The following is a 23,840-nucleotide window of genomic DNA, read 5'->3' as shown; positions in this document are numbered from 1 at the left end:
GCCCGGGGAGGTGGTGGAGTCGCCATCCCTGGGGCTGTTCAAGGCAAGGTTGGATGTGGCACTTGGTGCCATGGTCTAGCCTTGGGCACTGTGGTAAAGGGTTGGACTTGATGATCTGTGAGGTCTCTTCCAACCTTGGTGATACTGTGATACTGTGGTACTGTGATACTGTCATACTGTGATACAATTCCAAAATCTTCACCAAGATCTTGCTTTAAAACTTCATATTCAAGGCAAGTCTCACACTTTGGCCTAAGGAGTGTTGAGCACAGTTATTTTACAGTTATTTAGCAGCCATGAAGAAAGGGATCTGGGGGCACTGGTAGAGAGTAGCTGAAGATGAGGCAGCAGTGTGCCCAGGTGGACAAGAGAGCAAATGGCATCCTGGCCTGCATCAGGAGCAGTGTGGCCAGCAGGACAAGGGAGGTTATTCTGCCCCTGTACTCAGCACTGGTCAGGCCACACCTTGAGTGCTGTGTCCAGTTCTGGGCTCCTCAATTCAAGAGAGATGTTGAGGTGCTGGAACATGTCCAGAGAAGGGCAACTAAGCTGGTGAGGGGCCTGGAACACAAACCCTATGAGGAGAGGCTGAGGGAGCTGGGGGTGTGCAGCCTGGAGAAGAGGAGGCTCAGGGGGGACCTCATTGCTGTCTACAACTACCTGAAGGGACATTGTAGCCAGGTGGGGGTTGGTCTCTTCTGCCAGGCAACGAGCAATAGAACAAGGGGACACAGGCTCAAGTTGTGCCAGGGTAGGTATAGGCTGGATATTAGGAAGAAGTTCTTCACAGAGAGAGTGATTGGCATTGGAATGGGCTGCCCAGGGAGGTAGTGGAGGCACCGTCCCTGGGGGTCTTCAAGAAAAGCCTGGATGAGGCACTTAGTGCCATGGTCTGGTTGACTGGATAGGATTGAGTGCTAAGCTGGACTGGATGATCTTGGAGGTCTCTTCCAACCTGGTTGATTCTATCATCCTATACTTACAGTGACCACTACCAACTTCTGCACTCAAATACACAGGTGAGGTGACAGAATGGTGACAGCAGCTGTGCTAGTTAGAAGCAAGCTGGAATGTTTTGGTAACAGAACTAGATAACAGGCAGTGAAATGAAAACAATTGATGTCAACTTCTCTCACAGTTATGCTGAGAACTCTGGGAAGAAGAAAGACCTTTTCTCCATTTTGTTTTTTTCTTCTGCCTTTGCCTTCAGACCTGGTCACATCTCATTAACCCTGCTCCTACTAACCTTGCTCCCTAACCTCTTGGCCGCACCTCTCTTCTTCCTGAGAACTGGGGTAAGGTTGAGAGGGGCTGGGGGAGGTGTTGGGGTGGTTTGAGAGCCCCTCCTGGGGACTCAGGTTTCTGGGAGGGGAGTTGTGCTTTTGTATTGTTTATCCTTTGTATATTTCTGTATATAATTGTATATAACTGTATATATTGTAAATAGCTGCTTGTAAATTCTGCTAGCTGTAAATAAATTGCTTCATCTATATTCCCAGGGTCCGTCTGAGTTAGCTGGGGCAAATACAAAGTGGGGGGGGGGGGGGCGGGGTAACCCCCAAACCATCACAGCAGCATAGTTACCCAGCTGGATGGTTTGAATCTTCTATCTTAACATGGAAAAACTGTTTGAAGACTTAGGCTTATGAATCACAGGGGAGAAACAAACAAACAAAGAAAGAAACATAAAATCAAATCAAACCTCGGCCACTTGCGGCTTTTGATCGGAATGTTGTCCTTTCATGATTTGAGAAGACAACACTGACATCAACGTACAAATTTTTATTCTTACTTAAAATGTTTTAAATTGTGCAACAGTTTTGCTTGTGTTTGTATTTCCCAGGCACGCAAACAGGCAGAAGAGTGTCTACAGTGTTGTAAATGGAAGGAATTATTTCTCTTTCACAGGTATTGAACACAGTTGCACCTGCATCAAGGATGACACAGATTATATTCTAGTGGCAGAATAAAGAGCAACACATTTTAACAAGGTTCCCATATATCCCACTGCAGCTTTCTTTTTTTTCTTCAAGGGTTCTTTCTGAAGGACACAGAGACTTGTGGAGGTAATGTATTAAATCTTAATTACTGTTATTTATATCCATAAGGATTTGAGGACACCTTATAGTGGCCTTCCAGTATCTGAAGGGGGCATACAGGAAGGCTGGGGAGGGACTATTGAGAAGGTCTTGTAATGACAGGACAAGGGGTTATGGGTTTAAACTGGAAGAGGGGAGATTTAGACTAGATGTTAGGAGGAAATTCTTTGCAGTGAGGGTGGTGAGACACTGGCACAGGTTGCCCAGGGAGGTTGTGGCTGCTCCTCCCTGGAGCTGTTTAAAGCCAGGTTGGATGAGGCCTTGAGCAACCTGCTCTAGTGGGAGGTGTCCCTGACTACAGTGTGGGATTGGAGCTGGATGATCCTTGAGGCCCTTTCCAACCTAGATCACTCTATGATTCTATAAACACTTCACTTACAGCAACATGGGTTTAGGAAGGGCAGGTCCTGCCTCACCAACCTGATCTCTTTTTATGATCAGGTTCCCTGCCTGGTGAATGTGGGGCAGGCTGTGGATGGAGTCTACCTGGACTGCAGCAAAGCCTTTGACACTGTCTGCCACAACAAGCTCCTGGCCAAGCTGGCAGCTCATGGCTTGGACAGATTCACTCTGTGCTGGGTCAAGAACTGGCTGGATGGCAGAGCTCAGAGAGTGGTGGTGAATGGTGCCACATCCAGTTGGTGTGCCCCAAGGATCAGTGCTGGGCCCAGTCCTGTTCAATATCTTTATTGATGATCTGGATGAGGGGATTGAGTCCAGCATCAGTAAGTTTGCAGATGACACCAAGCTAGGAGCAGGTGTGGATCTCTTGGAAGGTAGGAGAGCCCTGCAGAGGGACCTGGACAGGCTGGATGGGTGGGCAGAGGCCAAGGGGATGAGACTGAACAAGGCCAAGTTCGGGGTTCTACACTTTGGCCACAACAACCCCAAGCAGTGCTACAGGCTGGGGACTGAGTGGCTGGAAAGCAGCCAGGCAGAAAGGGACCTGGGGGTGCTGGTAGATAGCAGCTGAAGATGAGCCAGCAGTGTGCCCAGGTGGCCAAGAGAGCCAATGGCATCCTGGCCTGCATCAGGAACAGTGTGGCCAGCAGGACAAGGGAGGTTATTCTTCCCCTGTACTCAGCACTGGTCAGGCCACACCTTGAGTGCTGTGTCCAGTTCTGGGCTCCTCAATTCAAGAGAGATGTTGAGGTGCTGGAACATGTCCAGAGAAGGGCAACAAAGCTGGTGAGGGGCCTGGAACATAAACCCTGTGAGGAGAGGCTGAGGGAGCTGGGGGTGTGCAGCCTGGAGAAGAGGAGGCTCAGGGGTGACCTCATTGCTGTCTACAACTACCTGAAGGGACATTGTAGCCAGGTGGGGGTTGGCCTCTTCTCCTAGGTAACCAGCAATAGAACAAGGGGACATAGACTCAAGTTGTGCCAGGGTAGGTATGGGCTGGATGTTAGGAAGAAGTTGTTCACAGAGGGAGTGATTTCCCATTGGAATGGGCTGCCCAGGGAGGTGGTGGAGGCACTGTCCCTGGGGGTCTTCAAGCAAAGCCTGGATGAGGCACTTAGTGCCATGGTCTAGTTGATTGGATAGGGCTGGGTGCTAAGGTTGGACTGGATGATCTTGGAAGTCTCTTCCAACCTGGTTGATTCTATCATTCTATGATTCTCTGAACATTACACACTGGAGCTCACATATTCCTGTTGGTAGAAACCCTATAATGTCAGAGTGAGAACCACCACAGATGCTTAGGCAAATAAATCTGCCCTCATAGCACCTCTTCGAAAGTGAACACTGCCATGTCAGAGCATAAGCTGAACAAAGCTCCAAAACCTCCACCCTGCTTGCAAATGTGTGATCTTCTGTATTTAATTTAGAATCACATTCGCTGCATGCTTACTTTCTAGTATCAAATGGTTCCAATGCTACTACAAAATCTAAGGCACTTTATCAATGAAAGTTATTTAGACCACTGAAAAGGAAAACATGATATAGGCTTGGATGTCCCTGCCCATGGAGGAAGGGTTGGAAGTAGATGATCTCTGTGGTCCCTTCCATCCCTAACTGATTCTGTGATTGAAATATATGTATGTGTGTATATACATGTGTGTGCATGTGTTGAATGTTAAGTATTGCATCTTAAGTGGATCTTTGTTGACCTGGTGGGAAATGGAATTAATCAGAAAAATGAACACTGGTTTTGTGTCCAAGATGTCATGCAAGGCAGTGTCAAATGCTTTACACAAGCCCAGGTAGAGGACATAAGTTGCTATTCCCTTATCCACTGGGCTGGGTGATAGGTTGGACTGGATGATCCTGCAGGTCTCTTCCAACCTGGTTGTTTCTATGATTCTATGATCACAGAACATCAGGGGCTTGAAGGGATCTTGAAAGCTCATCCAGTCCAACTCTCCTGCAGAGCAGCATCTCCTATAGCAGATCACACAGGAATGCATCCAGAAGGGTTCTGAATATCTCCAGAGAGGCAAACTCCACAACCCCCCCTCCCCCAGGCAACCTGTTTCAGTGCTCTGTCACCCTTACAGGGAAAAAATTCCTCATGTTTCCAAGGAACTTCCTATGCCTCAACTTCCACCCACTGCCCCTCGTCCCATCATTGGGCACCACCGAGCAGAGCCTGGCTCCATGCTCTTGGCACTCCCCATTTACCTATTAGTAAACACTGCAGAGGTTACCCCTCAGGCTCCTCCTCTCCAAGCAGCAGAGCCCCAGCTCCCTCAGTCTCTCCTCCTAAGAGAGATGTTCCATTCCCTTCGCCATTTTTGTGGCTCTGTGCTGGACTCTCAAAATATGGTAACTTCTTTTGTTTTATATAGGTAGGGGAGGAAGGGAAACAGGTTTGATTTCTTACCTCTGTAAAACTTAGAACATTAAGTGAATACAGATCACTGGTTATATATAAACTTCCAATCACTGGGCTAACAGCTAACACTTCAGACCACCCTCTTCCACCTCATATGAAGAAAAACTGTGGCTAAGGGGAGGCACCAGCTGTTGTTTTGACAGCTGTGAATACTAGCACAAAAACTCAAATATTCATCTCTTAGGTATCTTACTTGGGTACAGCATAACAGCCAATGTTGCTTCAGTGAGAAAAAGCAGTTGTAACTACTGCTGTGTGTAGAGAACTAAAGCTACATAGCACAAACCAGCACTTTGCAAGTGTCTGATGCAACCCAGCAGGAAGAGCTGGATAAGAAACACGCACATTAAAAAGACCAGAGAGAGAACTGAGCTGATGCAGGTAAGCTCCTTTCAGTATTTATGTTTGCTTATTCTTGGCTTGCTTTCTTCACATGGTCCAGCACTGCCATACACCAAGACACAACATGCATGTGCATGTTTAAGAAGTTTTAAGACTAATAGAATTAAGATGACTAGAATTTAAGGATCACAGGATGTTAGGGGTTAGAAGGGACTCAAGGAGATGTTGTGGTAGGCCTGATATGCCCAAAATAGGCTTATACATGTCCTGTCTTGCCTAGGCATGTTTTCCTGCTCCACCAGACAGGCAAGCACAGGAAATGGACACAAAATCTGGAGCCATATAGTCTGGCCTGCTCAAGGCCTGTGCTGTTCCCAAATTAGGGAAGAGCAAGCCTGTGGCTTTGCCTAATATGGTAAGGTTTGGCTAACTGCCATCCTGATTGGCTGTTCTGTGTCCAAAGAGCAGTTGATCTTGGCCCACATCGATAAAAGGAGATACACAGGTGAACAACCTGCCTTGCTTTGCTGCTTTTTCTTTCCTGCTCTATGCCTGCTCTCTCTGCTGTGCCCAGCCCTGCTGCTCTTGCACACTGCCTTATTGCTGCCTGCTAAACTCCACTGCTGCCAGTTACCAGGAGCAGATCCTGGATGTCTGCATGCAATCAGACTGTGTGGCCAGCGTGACACCGTGCTGAGACTGCACAGCATCCTGCCCACTGCACCTGAAGGTCCTGCCTAGAATCCCTGGACATATACATCCTGGATCGTCCAGAAGAAGCCAGGAGAACAAGGCCAGAGATTGTCTGTGTCCTTTCCCCAGAAGCCAGGAAGATTCAAGCCTCAACATCCAACAAGACAGAGTCCCCTGACAGCATTTGGGCACTGTCTGGACTGCGACTAGCCCCCACGAGTGGGTAATAATAATAATCTGTGAGTAAATGCTTAAATGCCTCTTTGTAATTCTCTACTGCCTGCTGCCATAGAGCAGAAAGAGCTCCTTGAGTCCATCTAGTGGGCAAGCAGCACATTGACTGCAAGCAGCGTTTGACTGCGGGAACCTTCGCCACCAGTTCAATTAATGCTTATATATTTTGCTGGTTATTACTAGATGTAGATATTATCCACAGAATGTTTCCATAATTGTGTAAGAACCAAAATATTATTAAACTTAGTGGTCGGGGGTGGCGAGAGTTCAGAGTATCAAAATTAATAAACAATAGACATTTTGGGAAATACCATCTTGCATCAATTAATTTCCTGTCCACAACAGGAGACCATCGAGTCCACCCACCTTGCCAGAGCAGGACAATACTATCTGATACAGATCACAGAGGAACACATTCAGACAGACCTTTAAAGTCTCCAGAGAAGGAGACCCCACAACTCTGGGAAGCCTATTCCAGTGCTCTGTGACCCTTACAGTAAAGAACTGGGTTTTCCAGTTGGCTTATATATTAGAATCCTTTCATGACTTTCACTGGGCAACCAGACATACAAAAATGGCTGTCTCTTCTTATTCTCAACCCATTCACAGTATCTGATGATGTATGCTCTGTTAATGCTGTGCTTTCAACCAATACATCTGGACTAGATCAGGAACTACATATACTTGTACGCACACGATGTTTCAGATTGCACTAGTGAAGGAGAATGGCTGCAAAGCTCTAATAAACAGTAATAGATATACCATCACAGCTTTAATACTGAAAACATTTATGTATTAAGCTCAAAGCTCAGAAAGATTCCACAGAATTCAAGTAACAAATTGTAGGATGTCGGGAAAACAGTCTGTACTGCTAGGGCTCACATGTGGCAGCACTACAAAACAAAACCTAATGAAAGATTCCAATTATGATTAGGTTTTGAGACCTCCTTATAAATGGAAGCAAAATGTTTTGCCTTCTATTATTTCTTGTTCTCTCACCTGTGGCCTGTAACACAATTGCTCTTCACCATCTCTAGATCCCCCAGTGAAGTCTCTCTCAGAAATCAGTGCTGTGGTTACATTTCAGTTTTAGCTAACCCTAACCCTAATCTCAGTCTGTTGCACTCTCACACAAAAAAAAAGACAACACACAAAGAGAAAAAAATTGGCACAAGATGAGAGGAAGGAAAACAAATTTGCATTTATTGTAAATACCATTTACTTCCCAGCAGTGTGTGGCAAATGGGCAACTGTAGATGAAAATTACCTTGGGAAGTTGATTTGACGTTGATGAATTACTTCAGACCTCATCTGAGTTGTTAGTAGGGCAAGTACGTTTCAGTACAAGTTGGCTGGTACAGAGTTTGAAGAGTCTACAAGCTGAACCCCCTTCCCACCTCATCAGTACAGAAATAACCTCAAAGACAAACAAGGTATTTCAACTTTGTTCAAGGGACTGAGTCTGCCTCTCCACACAGCCCTTTCACAGGAACTTTCAGGAAACATAGGCAGTCCCACCAGTTCTGCTACAGCAGGATTATGCCATGGTACGAGATATACACAGAATGAAGAACAAATTTACACAGTGATCCTAATGAACTGGAATTTAAACACTCTGTCTGCATTATCAAGACTCCTGTGGAAACAGAAAAAAACTTCTTTTTTTTTCAAATTAGGTTTTCCAGGTCCTAATATTGATTTGTTTTTACAGCAGTAGCTACCAAATAAATGCAACTGATGGATGCCAATTACATTCATGTGAATATCACCACGTATTTAATGCAGCTGCTTCTCATGTCACCTTTTTCACTTTAGGTTTATGGTAAATTTAGTATTTGAGCTATATTGCTTAAAGAGAACAAAAGTGAAGAGCTACCCAAAGGCTTCTCCACAGGTCTAAACCCTGACACTGCGTGGACTACACCATCAGCACCCTAAAGTCAGTAAGCAATGTCTGTTTACACAAGGTGAGGATGCAGCTGACAAAAAAAATGACTCAACAGTTGTAATCAGCAGTCTTACATAAAACAGACATTGCAGTAATGTGTTTTACAAGATTCTGTCCTTAAAATCTGTAGTCTGGAAGTACCATACTAACTGAATGACAGGAATGATCTAAACTTTTTATTTGTTGGCTCAAGTTTACATAGAACAATTCAGTGTTTCAAAGTCTCAATGCAAAAGGCAGCAGTTTGGCTTCTTTATTGGTAAAGGATAAAAGCATCTTCTCAACCAAAACAAAGTTCTAAAAGCTCTGAAGAGTCCAAAGTGACTACATTAGTATCAGAAAAAAAAATATTTGTTAGCATTCCAAGTTCCTGTAGATAAAAGGCATCCCAAGCTGATGGCACAGAAGATTTGTAAGAAACAAACAAAAAGAAATACCCTGTTTTAAAAAGTAATCTGCTTTCCAAATAGGTTTTTTTTTGTTTGTTTCAGTGCACTTTCTGCCCACAGGCTTTACATTTGGAAGCCTCTATATACAAAAAAAAAGGTACAACAAATTGATACAGTACTTATTGCAACAAATTATGTCGTAACATACACAATTAAATTAGTCTCCTCAACTTGCATACCCTCTTGCTTCTTATTCTTCCCACGAAGCAGTCTTTTCTGGGTCTAAGGTAAGTTCTTTGACTGGAAGGCACGTACCTCTCTACAACAGAATAAACAGATGCATTAATCTGAAACGTCCTGTTTCAAGGGGAAGTTTAGCCTGCATTTGTTAAGATCAAACATTACAAAAGAAAAACCCCAAACAACTCCATAGTGATGTAACATTTTATTGTTAAATTTGCATGCTTGGAACTCAGTTACCATGTGTAGCAGCTTAAGGCTTACTGGAATATTCTAGTAAGAGAAATGAGATCATTGATCATAAAAGAATAATAAAGTCCATATCCTTCAGTGGTTTGCTAAAAGGGATAAAAAGCCAAAGTATAAGCAATTCTTTCTTCTTTGCTCTTGGGCTCTGGATCTCCTCCACTAACCTTGGCTGACCAGGTAGTACCTAAATCTCAATAGCTATTTTCTGTCTGGGAGAGAGAGAGGGTGGTGTGGGACCCCTCCAGGCTCTTTCTTTGTCCAGAGGGGGAAGTTTGGATGTCTGTGTTATTTCTGAACTGCATATAATTGTAAATATATATAAATATATTGTGTATACACACTTGCCAATTTAGCTTTGCTGTAAATAGAGCTTTATCCTACTTCCAAGCCATCTGAGCTGGTCTGGTGAACTTAAACTGAGCCAAAGCTCATAAGCCACCACACCATGCTAGTGTGAACCAAAGCTCCACAAAACCCCACTCATTTAAAGATCCCAAATACAGAGACATCTCACTTACAAAACTCCTAAGATTTTACCAAATTTGGTATCTTTTTTAACTTTGTAGGGTTCTGAGCTCCTATGCAAACTTCAGTAACTCTTAGTAGCACTCTGTAACTGGAACACTATCAGAACCACAGTAAGTGCTTTTCCCTGTGCCTCACAGAGCATCGAGTCACCCATATGTGAAGTGATTTAATGAGGATTGTAAACTTAGTGTGATATACCTCTGAAAAACAAAGATGTGATATGATATTAGGGTACTGTACTTCAGTTGACATATAGTAAAGTTGTATGGTGAAAAACTACACAGGCTAGAATTTCAAACTCTGACAGTATGCTGTTGGAGAAAATAGTTACAACATCCCACTCAGGTAAGCTGCCACAGGCTGAAGAGGCATAGAGACCGAAGACAGCAAAGGGAGTACACTTAAACTGCATCTGTGTTACAACAGCTCTGAAGTAAAACACTTGAAGAGCTAATCATATCAGCACACCAGTGCTGACTTTAGGAAAGAAGGCAGTTTCTCTGACTGGCCTTGGAGAAAGCCAAATAGACTTACCAGCTAGCCCGAAACAAAGCTGTTCCAGGTTCAGCCCAGCTGGGCTGGATGTGTGGTCTGGAAACCTGAGGACCTAGGTGGGCAGGGAGGCCTGGTCCCTCCTGGAGGAAGGACCTTTCCATGTCAAAGTTTATCCCATTTCCTGTCCACAGCCTGTTTAAGAGGCAATTCAAGTTTCTCTTGCTTCCTACCTTCACCTTTGCAACATCTCCTTGCTGCTGCTGTTCCAGCTAACCACATGACCAACACTGCTACCTGCTGCAGACAAGGACAACATCCATCTCAATCTAGAGAATGCACTGCCATAGAATCATAGAATCACAGAATGTCAGGGGCTGGAAGGGACCTCCAAAGCTCATCCTGTCCAACCCCCCTGCCAGAGCAGGATCTCCTAAACTAGACCACAAAAGAACACGTCCAGGTAGGTTTTAAATACCTCCAGAGTAGGAGACTCCACAGCCTCTCTGGGCAGCCTGTTCCAGAGTCCTGTCACCCTTACAGGGAAATAACTCCTACTCATGTTTACATGAAACTTCCTATGCCTCAGCTTCCACCCATTGTCCCTTGTCCTTTCATCAGGCATTACCAAGCAGAGCCCGGCTCCATCCTCCTGGCACCCTTTACATATTTATAAACATGAATGAGGTCACCTCTCAGTCTCCTCTTCTCCAAGCAGCACAGTCCCAGCTCCCTCAATCTCTCCTCATAAGAGAGATGTTCCATTCCTTTCTCTGCACTGGACTCCCTCAAGCAGTTCTATGCCCCTCTTGAACTGGGGAGCCCAGAAGTGAACACAGTACTCCAGATGTGGCCTCATCAGGGTAGAATAGAAGGGCAGGAGAACCTCTCTCAACCTACTAAGCACAGCCCTTCTAATACACCCCAGAATGGCATTGGCCCTCCTGGCCACAAGTGCACATTGCTGGCCCATGGTCAACCTCCCATCCACTACAACCCCCAGATCCTTTTCCCCTTCGCTGCCTTCCAACAGGTCAGTCCCCAACCTATACTGATCATTGGGGTTGTTCTCTCCCAGGTGCAACACTCTACATGTGCCCTTGTGGAGTGCCATTCAATGTCTCCCTGCTCAACCCTCCAGCCTGTCCAAGTCTCAGTGAATAGCAGCACAACTCTCTGGTGTGGCAGCCACTCCACCCAGTTTGGTGTCATCAGCGAACTTGCTGCCAGTGCTCTCTGTGCCCTCATCCAGGTCACTGATGAATACATTGAACAGAACTGGTCGCAGCACTGACCTCTGTGGGACCCAACTAGTCACAGGCCTCCAACTAGACTCTGTCCCACTGACCACAACTCTCTGACTTCTTTCCTTCAACCAGTTCCCAATCCACCTCACTACCTGATCACCCAGACTACACTGTCTCAGTTTAGCTACAAGGATGCTGTGGGAGACAGTGTCAAATGCTTTATCGAGATCAAGATAAATCACATCCACTGCTCTACCATCAATCCACCTGGTTATGTCCTCATAAAAGGCTATCAGGTTGGTCAAACATGACTTCATGGAATCAAAGAATCAACCTCCAAGACCATCCAGTCCAACCTAGCACCCAGCTCTGTCCAATCAACTTGCTGACTGCTCCTAATGACCCTCTTGTCTTTGATATGCTTAAAGGCAGCACTGAAGATAAATTTCTCCATTACCTTTCCAGGGACAGAGCTGAGGCTGATAGGTCCATAGTTACCTGGGTCCTCCTTCTTCCTTTATTTTTTTTTTAACTCTCATTTACCTTAAATACCTTTTATTTATTGTTCAAGTTTTCTTTCTAGCCTCCAATTGTTTTAAGGCTATTCTCTGGCTGTTTTACTCCCTTTCACTCTTCTACCTAGTTTGGGCAGTTTTAAGGCTGCTCTTTGGGTGTTTTACCCCCTTTCACTCTTCTACCTAGTTTGGGCAGTTTTAAGGCTGTTCTTTGGGTGTTTTACGCCCTTTCACTCTTCTACCTAGTTTGGGCAGTTTTAAGGCTGTTCTTTGGGTGTTTTACGCCCTTTCACTCTTCTACCTAGTTTGGGCAGGCATCCTACATTTTGTTCTGTTGGGCTTGTGGACTTTGGGAAGCTTAAACAGCAACAAAAGCCTATAGGTATAGGTATCCACTGTGCTGTGGATTATCACCTTTAAAAACTGTGCTGTTTTAAGTAAGTAAAATAAAAAACAACAGAGTAGCTACTACTGCAGTCTATTAACAGACTATAAAGAAGGAAAAAAGAAAAAAAAATATATAAATCAGTAATTATATAATTTATTGTCCACAGCAAATGTATACAAAGCCATCAGAATATGTAGAATAGAATTTCTTGTAACAATATTTAGGTTTTCGGTGTCTTTCATTATGAAATAAGAGGGTAAGAAACTGAATGAGCTGACTATTGACTGGAGTTCAAGCAAAACTGCAGCTGTGATTTCTTAAACAAAGAATGAAACTCGAAAATAATACTCCCCTCCCAAAAAATTCCCTAATTAGCAGCTCAGAGCCTTATGGCATATTTATACTACTTTAAAAACAAAACAAAAAAAAAAACAACCCCAAACCTCACCCAACCATACCTCTGAATTACTGTAAATGTCAGCACAATAATGACATCTGAGAACATCTGAGCATCATTATCATCAAGTTGTCCTCAGCAACTCTTTGATTGCTTATGCGTTTTGTACTCCCCCTTGGTCATTCTTGGTTAAGCAGTGACATGGAGACTGATTACTAAGCTTCAATGCAGATGCAAAAGACCTAGTTGAAACAAGGGGAAAGAAATTAACTGAAAAAAAAAATTGTCCATTCCTAATTAAGGATCATTATTATTAAAAACTATTCTTCATTAGTTTTAGAACTTCCCTTTCAGCAACGCCAGTTGCTGAGCAAACCTTGCAGTTTCAACAGCATTTTATCAGGCTGCTCTAAGATTTGCCAAGTGTGTTCACATTGCTCATTGCTCTTTTCCCCCTTTCACATTGCTCACCAGTGTTTTCCTCCTTACACACAAACTGTTTCAATATAAAAAGTTAACTTAAAATTTTGAGAGCTTCTGCTTGTAAGGGAGAACATAGCAAGCTCTCAATATCCATAAATAGGCATATTTATGTTGTTGACTGTCCTTTTTTTCCTAAGGTCCTAATATCACAATAATGACTTTAATAATTTAAGCACTGACTTTTTTTATGAGCTATCTTGAAACAAACAGTAACACCTTTTTTCTCTATGGCTACTCTCCTTCTGAAGGTTATTACTTCTCATCTGTTCAATCAGTTCTCCTCTGCAAGTAAAGGGAAACAAGTTGAAATTGGTTGTGGTTAGACCACTTGGTTACACAGATGCAATTACTTTTCTTAGAGGATGCCTGAGAGTTTGACATTATCATCTAATCTGTGAACAGCTATTAAATTTTAGGTAATTTTTCAGCCCCATGGAGCAGAAATAAAGGTAGGCCTAAGACATGTTACATGACTCTGTGCATTCACTCCAGATAATGCCAAGTTCAAATATTACATGCCACTTCTATCCCCATGTTTGCTGGGATCTTCAGACTTACAATCAAAACATCATCTCTTGCTTTTTAAGCCAAAGCTGATGCTTTCAAAATCAAATACTACTAACCTAGCAGAAGTTCTCTCATCAACAAAATACCACAATGTGTATGGAACTGCATCTATTCAAATAAATACTTGATTTATCTCACAGCTAAATGAAACACTAATGTACTCAAACTGTATCATACGTCATTCAAAAGGCTACTTTTAAAATGGTCTGAATCAGTAATCTAGTTTCAAATTGCCTGTTCAAATTCAATAGCTAAACAGAATCATGATTTGCTGCAGCACTTTGATATATAAAGATAGGCTGAGTATTTGGAAATTAGGACAGGAGATTTTTCTCTGTGTGTGTTGTTTGCTTGGATTTGATTCTTTTTCCAACTGCAGTAGTAATAACGTGAATTTGTTTTTGTAGTCAACGCAAGTAAAAGCAAATACAGTTCAAAGCCTGCTGTCTACACAAAAAGAGTTTGCTTTAATGCAAGCTAAATTCTTAATCATAAAACTTAACTGACTTCAACTGCAGAACCATAGACAGGGTAGAGGCAAAACCACTAACTTAGGAAACAACTTGACAAAAATCTCTGTTAAGACCACAGGCAGGGCAATTCATGAGCCCAAACAGAGCCCACCTGTAGGAATGCAGGTGTGCAGACAACTGGATGTGAGGAGTGCTGGAGCCTGGCACTCGAAGTCGAGGGAGACACAGGCATTGACTGCATTAGGTGTGAGCAGATTAATAGTCTGCTTAACCTGGTAGCTGAACTCAAGGGAGAGGTGGAACGCCTGAAGGCTGAAAGGGAATGTAAAAGAGAGCAACATGCTCTGCAGTCCCCCTTGCCAGAGGGAGATGAACGGAGCAACCAAGGAGAATGGATACTGGTGCCTGCCAGAAGGGGCAAGGGAAAACCCTTCCAGCCATCCTCACATCCCCAGCTGCCCTTACACAACAGATATAGGGCACTAGAGGTTGAGGATGAGGTGATCCTGGAGCAGGCAGAAGCATCACCGGCTGAGAGGGCAACTGAGACAAATCAGTTGTCCCCTCGCATCAGAACAAGTACCCAGAAGAAAAAGAGGAGGGTAATTGTTATTGGTGACTCCCTTCTGCAGGGAACAGAGGGCCCCATATGCCTGCCAGACCCCTTCCACAGGGAGCTCTGCTGCCTCCCTGGGGCCCGGGTCAGGAATGTTACCAGGAGGCTGCCTACTGTAGTGCAGCCCTCTGCTTACTATCCCTTATTAGTTATACAGGCAGGGAATGATGAGATTAATAACAGAGGGCTAAAAGCTATCAAGAGGGACTTTAAGACACTGGGGAAAGCAGTTGAGGGAGCAGGGGCACAGGTAATCTTTTCATCTATACCCTTAGTCACAGGCTGGAATACAGAGAAGAATAGGAAAGCATATTTGATGAACAAGTGGCTCAGAGGTTGGTGCCTCCAACATAACTTTGGATTCTTTGATCTTGGGGAACTTCATCTTGCCACAGGTCTGCAAGCAACAGATGGGATACAACTGTCACAGAAGGGGAGAAGGACCCTGGCATATAAGCTGGCTGGGCTTGTTGAGAGGGCTTGAAACTAGAATGGAAGGGGGAGGAGGTTAAACATGACAGCACCAGAGATAAATCAAAGGGAACTGAGGATGGCAGGCCAGAGCTAGGGGTAAAAGCAGCAGCCCAGCTGAAGTGCATGTACACTGATGCACGCAGTATGGGTAACAAACAAGAGGAGCTGGAAGCTCTGGTGCAGGAGGAAAACTATGATATTGTTGCCATCACTGAAACGTGGTGGGATGGCTCACATGATTGGAGTGCTGTGATCAATGGCTACAGACTCTTCAGGAGAGACAGGCAAGGGAGAAAGGGCGGGGGAGTGGCTCTGTATATTAGGGATGCTCTGGATGTCATGGAGGTAGAAATCAAGGATGATCAAGTTGAGTCATACGGGTGAGAATTAAGGGGAAGGCCAACAAGGCTGATATCCTGGTTGGAGTCTGTTACAGACCACCCAGCCAGGAAGAAGAGGTTGATTTATTACTCTGTAAGCAACTGGAGGCTGCCTCAAGATCACCTGCCCTTGTTCTGGTGGGTGACTTTAACCTACCAGACATCTGCTGGGACTTAAACACTGCAGAGAAGAGGCAGTCTAGAAGGTTTCTGCAATGTGTGGAAGACAACTTCCTATCCCAGCTGTTACGTGAGCCTACCAGGGGGGCAGCTCTGCTTGACCTGCTGCTCACAAATAGAGAGGGGCTGGTAGGGGATGTGGTGGTTGGAGGCTGCCTGGGGTCCAGTGACCATGAAATCATAGAGTTTTCAATAGATGGAGAAACCAGGAGGGGATCAACAGAACCTCCACACTGGGCTGCTGAAGGGCAGACTTCAGCCTATTTAAGGAACTAACTCAGAAAGTTCCTTGGGAAATAGCCCTTGAAAACAAAGGGGTCCAGGAAGGTTGGACCTGCTTCAAGAAAGAACTCCTGAAGGCACAGGAGCAGCTGTGCCATTGAGCTGGAAGATGAACCAAGGAGGGAGGCAGCCAGACTGGATGGGCAGGGAGCTGCTGAAGGGATTAGAGGTAAAAAAGTGAGTGTATCACCTTTGGAAAAGAGGGGAGGTGTCCCAGGAGAAGTTCAAGGAAGTTGCTAGGTCTTGTAGAGGAAAAATGAGAGAGACAAAAGCCCACTTGGAGCTCAGGTTGGGCACTGCTGTCAAGGAAAATAAAAAGTGTTTCTGTAAATATATGAATGGCAGAGAAGGGCCAAGGACAACCTCCAGTCCTTGTTAGATAGAGAGGAGAATATAGTGACAGGGGATGAGGAAAAGGCAAAGGTGCTTAACACCTTCTTTGCCTCAATCTTCACTAGTGGCACAGGTTGTCTCCAGGACAGCTGGACTCCTGAAGTGGTGGATGGAGTCAGGGACCAGTACAGTTCCCCTCTAATCCAGGAGGAAGCAGTAAGGGACCTGCTGAGACACTTGGATCCTCACAAGGCCATGGGACCGGATGGGATCCACCCTAGGGTGCTGAGAGAGCTGGCAGCTGAGCTGGCCAAGCCACTCTCCATCATTTATCAACAGTCCTGGCTCACTGGAGAGGTCCCCAAAGACTGGAAGCTGCCAATGTGATTCCCATCCACAAGAAGGGCTGGAAGGAGGAGCCAGAAAACTACAGACCTGTGAGCCTGACCTCAGTGCCAGGCAAGGCCATGGAACAGGTCATCTTGGGTGCCATCACAAAGCACCTATAGGATGGCCAAGGGATCAGGCCCAGCCAGCATGGGTTTAGGAGGGGCAGGTCCTGCCTCACCAACCTGATCTCCTTTCATGATCAGGTTACCTGCCTGGTGAATGTGGGGCAGGCTGTGGATGGAGTCTACCTGGACTTCAGCAAAGCCTTTGACACCATCTGCCACAAGAAGCTCCTGGCCAAGCTGGCAGCTCATGGCTTGGACAGATTCACTCTGTGCTGGATCAAGAACTGGCTGGATGGCAGAGCTCAGAGAGTGGTGGTGAATGGTGCCACATCCAGTTGGCAGCTGTCACTAGTGGTGTTCCTCAAGGATCAGTGCTGGGCCCAGTCCTGTTCAATATCTTTATTGATGACCTGGATGAGGGGATTGAGTCCAGCATCAGTAAGTTTGCAGATGACACCAAGCTAGGAGCAGGTGTGGATCTCTTGGAAGGTAGGAGAGCCCTGCAGAGGGACCTGGACAGGCTGGATGGGTGGGCAGAGGCCAATGGGATGAGATTGAACAAGGCCAAGTGCAGGGTTCTGCACTTTGGCCACAACAACCCCAAGCAGCAATACAGGCTGGGGACTGAGTGGCTGGAGAGCAGCCAGGAGGAAAGGGACCTGGGGGTACTGATAGATAGTAAGCTGAAGATGAGCCAGCAGTGTGCCCAGGTGGCCAAGAGAGCCAATGGCATCCTGGCCTGCATCAGGAACAGTGTGGCCAGCAGGACAGGGGAGGTTATTCTGCCCCTGTACTCAGCACTGGTCAGGCCACACCTTGAGTGCTGTGTCCAGTTCTGGGCTCCTCAATTCAAGAAAGATATTGAGGTGCTGGAAGGTGTCCAGAGAAGGGCAACAAAGCTGGTGAGGGGCCTGGAACACAAATCCTATGAGGAGATGCTGAGGGAGCTGGGCCTGTTTAGCCTGGAGAAGAGGAGGCTCAGAGGTGATCTTATTACTGTCTACAACTACCTGAAGGGGCATTGTAGCCAGGTGGGGGGTGGCCTCTTCTCCCAGGTAACCAGCAATAGGACAAGGGGACACAGTCTCAAGTTGTGCCAGGGTAGGTATAGGCTGGATGTTAGGAGGAAGTTCTTCACAGAGAGAGTGATTGGCATTGGAATGAGCTGTCTGGGGAGGTGGTGCAGGCACCGTCCCTGGGGGTCTTCAAGAAAAGCCTGGATAAGGCACTTAGTGCCATGGTCTGGTTGACTGGCTAGGGCTGGGTGCTAGGTTGGACTGGATGATCTTGGAGGTCTCTTCCAACCTGGTTGATTCTATGATTCTATGAGACAGCTACTTAATTGAGTTTCCAAGATGTATTTTGAAGGGGAATGAGCAGGATATCCTCTATCTGATTGAATAATTAAGATAGAAATATACAAGATCCTTGCTACAGCCCTATTGAGACTTTCTAAGTTCTCAGGTTTGTCTCTTTAGACTGATAGTCAACAAGCATATATACATCCCAGTTATCACCCTAGCATGTTGGTGTGATAAAAAGTGGAAAGTAAAATAAGGATCCCCAGTCTTACACCATAATTATTTTTCTGACTGTTTTCACTTTTGTTTCATCCCTACACACCCTGTAAGGGATAAGAATGACATAACCAACAATAAAGTAACTGAATTATATAAACCAGGCAAGAACATTACCACCTGCTTTATATACTATGGTTACTCCATAAGCTGCTGCAAGAGCATGACTGCAAAATGGATTTGTAACCATTTCTAAGTATTGTGCATTCTTCAGTTAAATACTTGAATAAAGACAATCAGAAATCCATCTTCTGAAAACTTGTTTTAGTGAACCCTCCCTTTAGGGTTTCACTGCTTCTGTTTTACGGTGTGCAAAGAGGTCTAAAGAAACACTTTGAGCCTCTGAGGAATTTTATCGCTTCAGATTTCACAAACATAATCTTGTTTATCTTAATACATAGTAAGCTTCATGTTAGGAATTTAAGATTCATCTGTAGAACGTGAATTACATTTAGACAGCAATCTGCTAAGATAAAAGAGTAGGGTTAGAAGATGCACGCTGCCATTTCAGTGTCTGGAAGATAACCCTCCCACATGGGTAAACTGGAAGTTATTGTTAAAAATCAAAGACCTATCTACATGCATAAGACACAGGTATTTCAGTATCACTTATTAACAGCCTCCTCTGCACTAGAAGACACAGTGCATATACCTATTTTACATAGTAATAGTATAGTCCCTTATATAAAATACTTCTCTGGAGAGAGACATAATCAGCTCCTTGAAACTTAAGAGGTACAACCCTGGCTAATGTCCAAAGCACACAGGAGTATGAAGTAACCTCTATAACATGAATACAATGCTCTTGTTATCATACTGTTTTCTAATTATGACTAGCCATAGTCATAGTAAAAAGATTACTTGATACTCCTGTAAAATAAACAATCAGGAAAAGTATCATGTTCACTGGTCGTCAAGTATGTCCAAGTCTACTTATTGAGTTACAAGAGAAGCTGGAAGATCTAAGAAAGATATTTTAACAAGGCCAAGTGCAGGGTCCTACACTTTGGCCACAACAACCCCAAGCAGTGCTACAGGCTGGGGACAGAGTGGCTGGAAAGCTAAGAGAGACTGAACTTGGAGCACCAGAACTGTAGCCCAAGTTGTTTCCTGAAAAACAGCTAAACACCTGACTTGCCACTCAATTACCTTCAACTGGAGGCATTATGTATTGCATTTGTCCAGTTGCTTTGCTTGACTTTACTTGAGTTTCACATGAAGGTGATGAATCAACTACTGTCTGTGACTGGTGGAATTAACTTCATCTTTTCTGGTACATGAACAGTAGTCCCTCACTGTGCCAACTCTGTCAATTTTTTTTTGTTACGTCTTTGCATGTGTAGTGTGACTGCATTAATAAAGAAAGTTTTAGGTTTGGATTGCACAAGTTTCAGTTTGAATTGATCACAATGTGTGTGAGGACAATAAGGGAATGTAACAAAATTTTCTTGTATCTACATAGTTCCACAGAGTGACTTAAGAATACAAACTCTTTCGTGCAGCAGTCTGTATCTAAAAATTGGTGAGGGATCATCATCAACTAACTGCTGACTACTTTAGCAATAAGAAAGCAGTGCAAAGCTGCTGGAAGCAGAACTTACAGGAGAGAAAACACACGAAAAATTGAGAGCCTTCCAAAATGAAAAATAAAAATCAGAAAAGGGAGAGATAAAAGCTAAACTGTCAACTAACACAAATTTCAATGACACCATATTTTTAACAAAAATGTCCTAACTTCCTCTCCATTTCTCTGGAATTCACGTGCTGAAGACAAATGACAGTTATCCTCTTGCCCACTAAATTCTTGCCCATTTAAACTTCGAGGGACCTTGACAGTCCTTGCCCAACTACATACATATGGCATTGCAGTGAGCTTTCTAAGTGAAACTGCTTATCACCCATACTCCTTCAGTTCTATTGCTACAAGTACAATTAGCTTCTATATACAAACCTCCGAGGAATATTGGCATCAAATAGTGTTGTATCGTCATCGTCATCATCCTCTTGCTCTAGTGGGGTCAGCTCCATGTTTTCTATGTTTGTATCCAAAACTCCATATCTTCTGGTTTTTCTGTTCTGCCTTCTGAGCCTGAAAATGTATTTTAAAACATTTAAGTTCTATAAATGCTCTTCTACTTTCTATGCCCACAGCGTAAGAAAATTACCCCTTAAAACACAGCTATATTGATATTCAATGTGGTATACATATTCATACATAATCAATGTGGTATACACAAAGTGGACATACTTAGCTCTATGAAATTCAGAGGTCAGGCAACTCTAAAAGTCAGGAACTTACATGAAATTATTAACATCAATAGCAACGTTATCTGCAGTTTTGTGAAAGATTACTGTAGTGAACACTCAAAGCCTACATAGACACCTCACAGTGCCAGGTAAAAAAGCATGCAAGTACAACTTCTAGCAGATCCAAAAATAAGGAAAAATAAATCTTCCTACACATTCTCTACGTATTTTATGCAACTCTATAAAATAGCAGAGCAAATCAGAGAGAAGCTCAACTATAGCAAAACTGTAATGCAAATCATGAGTGGCACTGGAAGTTGTTATCATTATCTGTGAAGTCTTTTATAGCTATCACATTAAAAACACTGTTTATAATTACACTTTGGGATAAAAGTGAGTTATGCATATTTCACAAAATGCAGAAGGAAAAGGCAGTGATTCACACTTCAGGATTAAGGCATAGTGCTTACTGCAGGCTCTTTGCATATGCTTTTCTCACTTTGCATTGCTTCTGTGTCTACCTGAGTCCCACATAAGCTTTGTGCACACAGAACCACTCCATCTGGGTTTGCAGAACTACTCCTAAGTGCATGAATATGACCTGCTCAAATTTTTGAGGATCAGGTACTCAGATCACTACCTGCCCAGCAAATGCTATGAAAAAGCATATAGGTTTAAAATGCTTGCAAAGTCCCTTTTAGCTACTCTGTACTAGCAAACAGGAGCTATATGACTGCTACTGGACTTCAAAGAAAGAATCAAAAAAGCATTTGCTTTCTAGGCACTCAGTGCTAAACTCAAAGGTGATACTGATAGCAGCACTTCCTTTTAGAAACACTAAAGTTTACAGACCCAAGCTAGGTGCCTAGGAAAGCTATTAACAACATTCAGGAACTTCAATATTGGGTACCCCAGAGATAGTAGTAATAATAATAACAACTTTTAAAAATCTATCTATAACATTAATAATATCTATATTGTACTATTATTATACTGTGGATAATCACCTTTCTGCTCTACACTGAGGCACTACTTTAACCATCTTGTAACAGACAACTGCTATATTGAGACCCTCAGCTTTAGATTATGTCCTGAATTTTGGTGTGCTTGAGTTTCTTTATTTATTAATACTTCTTGGAAAAGCATTCACCTTCTCGCACTGGGGCAATTTTGAAAGAACACACAGCAGCAGCAAGTATACTCCAGCGAATTAGACCTTCTATTAGAACTCAGAGGTAAACATAACCTTGTTAGGAGGAGAAGAGTATAAAATACACACTTTAGAGTTCCTGGTACTCTAAAAAGCAATGATGGACATGATCATTTCCTCTACCCTGAGCTATGACTTGAGGGAGTAAATGCCTGTTGTGCCAGGCATTTAAGTGCTTTAACACAACCTGAAATATCTAACTTAATTAAGGAAATTTTGCCTTTGGGTTCAAGATAGAGCTTCTTCCACTTTCTTCCTTCATTACAGCTGGACTTTAGGCCTCAATATAGGAAAATGTTGTATAATTCAAAGCACCAAGCAGAAGAGAATTATTCTAAATCTTTCATCTTAAAGTGTGGTGGGAAGTATGGTTGTTTCATACATACTGCACCTTTTACTGTTACTAAAGCAGAAGATAAGTGATCTGCAACTGTTTTAACAGAAGTAGGAGAGACACACTCAGATGAGCACTGCCAAACAACCTACAGAACTGGATATCACATTGAACACAAGGAGAGACAGTTCACACTATTTATATGGTCAGTATTCCTATGAATATCACTTATGTTTCTATGGTCAGTATTTCCATGGATATCACCTACACTGTTTTTTACTTAATGGGGTAAAACGAAAAGCAAGTCATTACTCTGAGTCAAAAATACCTACAACAGTCATAGACCATGTCTACATCAGGGAAAAAAACAAACATCATAAGGCTAGCACAAATTTCTAGGTTCAAAGAAATGCTGTTGAAAAAGGGATGAAAAGGCTGAAAGAATACTGGAGATGCTTAAGTAGCATACATGTATGGTTACAACTATGATGCTAAAGCAATGCCACGAATGCCTGCATCCTCACTATTAGCTGCCCTTTATGTACTTGTACATGGTTGTGTCACTTGGAATACTGCCTTCAGTTTTGGGCTCCCCAGTTCAAGAGGGACAGCGATCTACTCAAAAGAGTCCAACAGAGGGCTGTGAGGATGCTGAAGGGGCTGGAGCATTGCCTGATGAGGAAAGGCTGAGGCACCTGAGGCTGTTTGGTCTAAGGAAGAGAAGATCTACAGGGGATCTAATCAATGTTTATAAATATCTGAGGGCAGGGGGACAAAAGGGACAAACTCTTCTCAGTTGTGCCCTGTGATAGAACTAGGAGTAATGATTATAAACTACAGGACAGAGAGTTCCACCTCAACATGAGGAAAAAATTCTTTACTGTAAGGGTCATGGAGCACTGGAACAGGCTGCCCAGAGAGTCTCCTGCTCTGGAGACCTTCAAGACCTGCCTGAATGCATTCCTGTGTGACCTGCACTAGATTTTATGGTCCTGCTCTGACAGGGAGGGTTGGACTTGATGATCTATGATGATCTATGGAGGTCCCTTCCAACCCTGTCACCCTGTGATAGTCAGCAATGCCTTTCCTTCAGTGATGCCTGACAAACACAAAGTGCTGGTCTAACAGAATTACTTAGATTAGTAGAAGACTGACCAAGAATCACCACATATATTACAGAATTTCTATGATGACTGCACACATATATTGCAAACTGTAATTTTAACATATAAATGTCTCTGAATGCTAAAAAGGTTACCACTAAATGACATTTTCATGTAGTCACTTCCATCTAGGTAAAGAAAATAAACAAACTATATTATACCATCCTTATTTATCCAGGGATATGACACTACTCTGGCTGGAAGCCACAAGTATTTTAAATAAGATCAGTCCAGTAAGGTAGTAACTGCAAATCTCCCTGTCTTTTTAGTTAGTGTCTTTCTATTAAAAGCTTTTTACTCTTACTAAACTCTACTAATGATCCAACTTCTTCACCTTGTCAACTTTTAGCTTCACAGTATTTTAGAGGACTCTGAGAAGCACATGCCAAGGCAATTGTAGATCTCCCAGCATCTCAACCTACATACAAGTCTTACACATGGGCCTCCTCAGAACTGGAATTCAGACTTT

The 23,840-nt window shown here is 43.6% G+C and overlaps 1 protein-coding gene across 1 annotated transcript in view; it reads right to left on the bottom strand.

Moving 5' to 3' along the window:
* Window positions 1-7,380: 7,380 nt before the first annotated feature.
* FAM174A (family with sequence similarity 174 member A) overlaps window positions 7,381-23,840 on the bottom strand; it is a 61,188-nt gene continuing 44,728 nt past the window's right edge. Inside the window, exons 3-5 of the mRNA XM_064176395.1 lie at window positions 20,369-20,506; window positions 12,659-12,839; window positions 7,381-8,860 (exon numbers count right to left, since the gene is read on the bottom strand). Coding sequence (XP_064032465.1) covers window positions 12,752-12,839; window positions 20,369-20,506 — 226 coding nt within the window. The 3' untranslated portion in view covers window positions 7,381-8,860; window positions 12,659-12,751. The remainder of the gene's footprint in view (window positions 8,861-12,658; window positions 12,840-20,368; window positions 20,507-23,840) is intronic.

The sequence above is a fragment of the Pogoniulus pusillus genome, chromosome Z (assembly GCF_015220805.1).
Source record: "Pogoniulus pusillus isolate bPogPus1 chromosome Z, bPogPus1.pri, whole genome shotgun sequence".
NCBI lineage: Eukaryota > Metazoa > Chordata > Aves > Piciformes > Lybiidae > Pogoniulus > Pogoniulus pusillus.
This window is presented reverse-complemented; position numbering and strand designations above follow the sequence as displayed.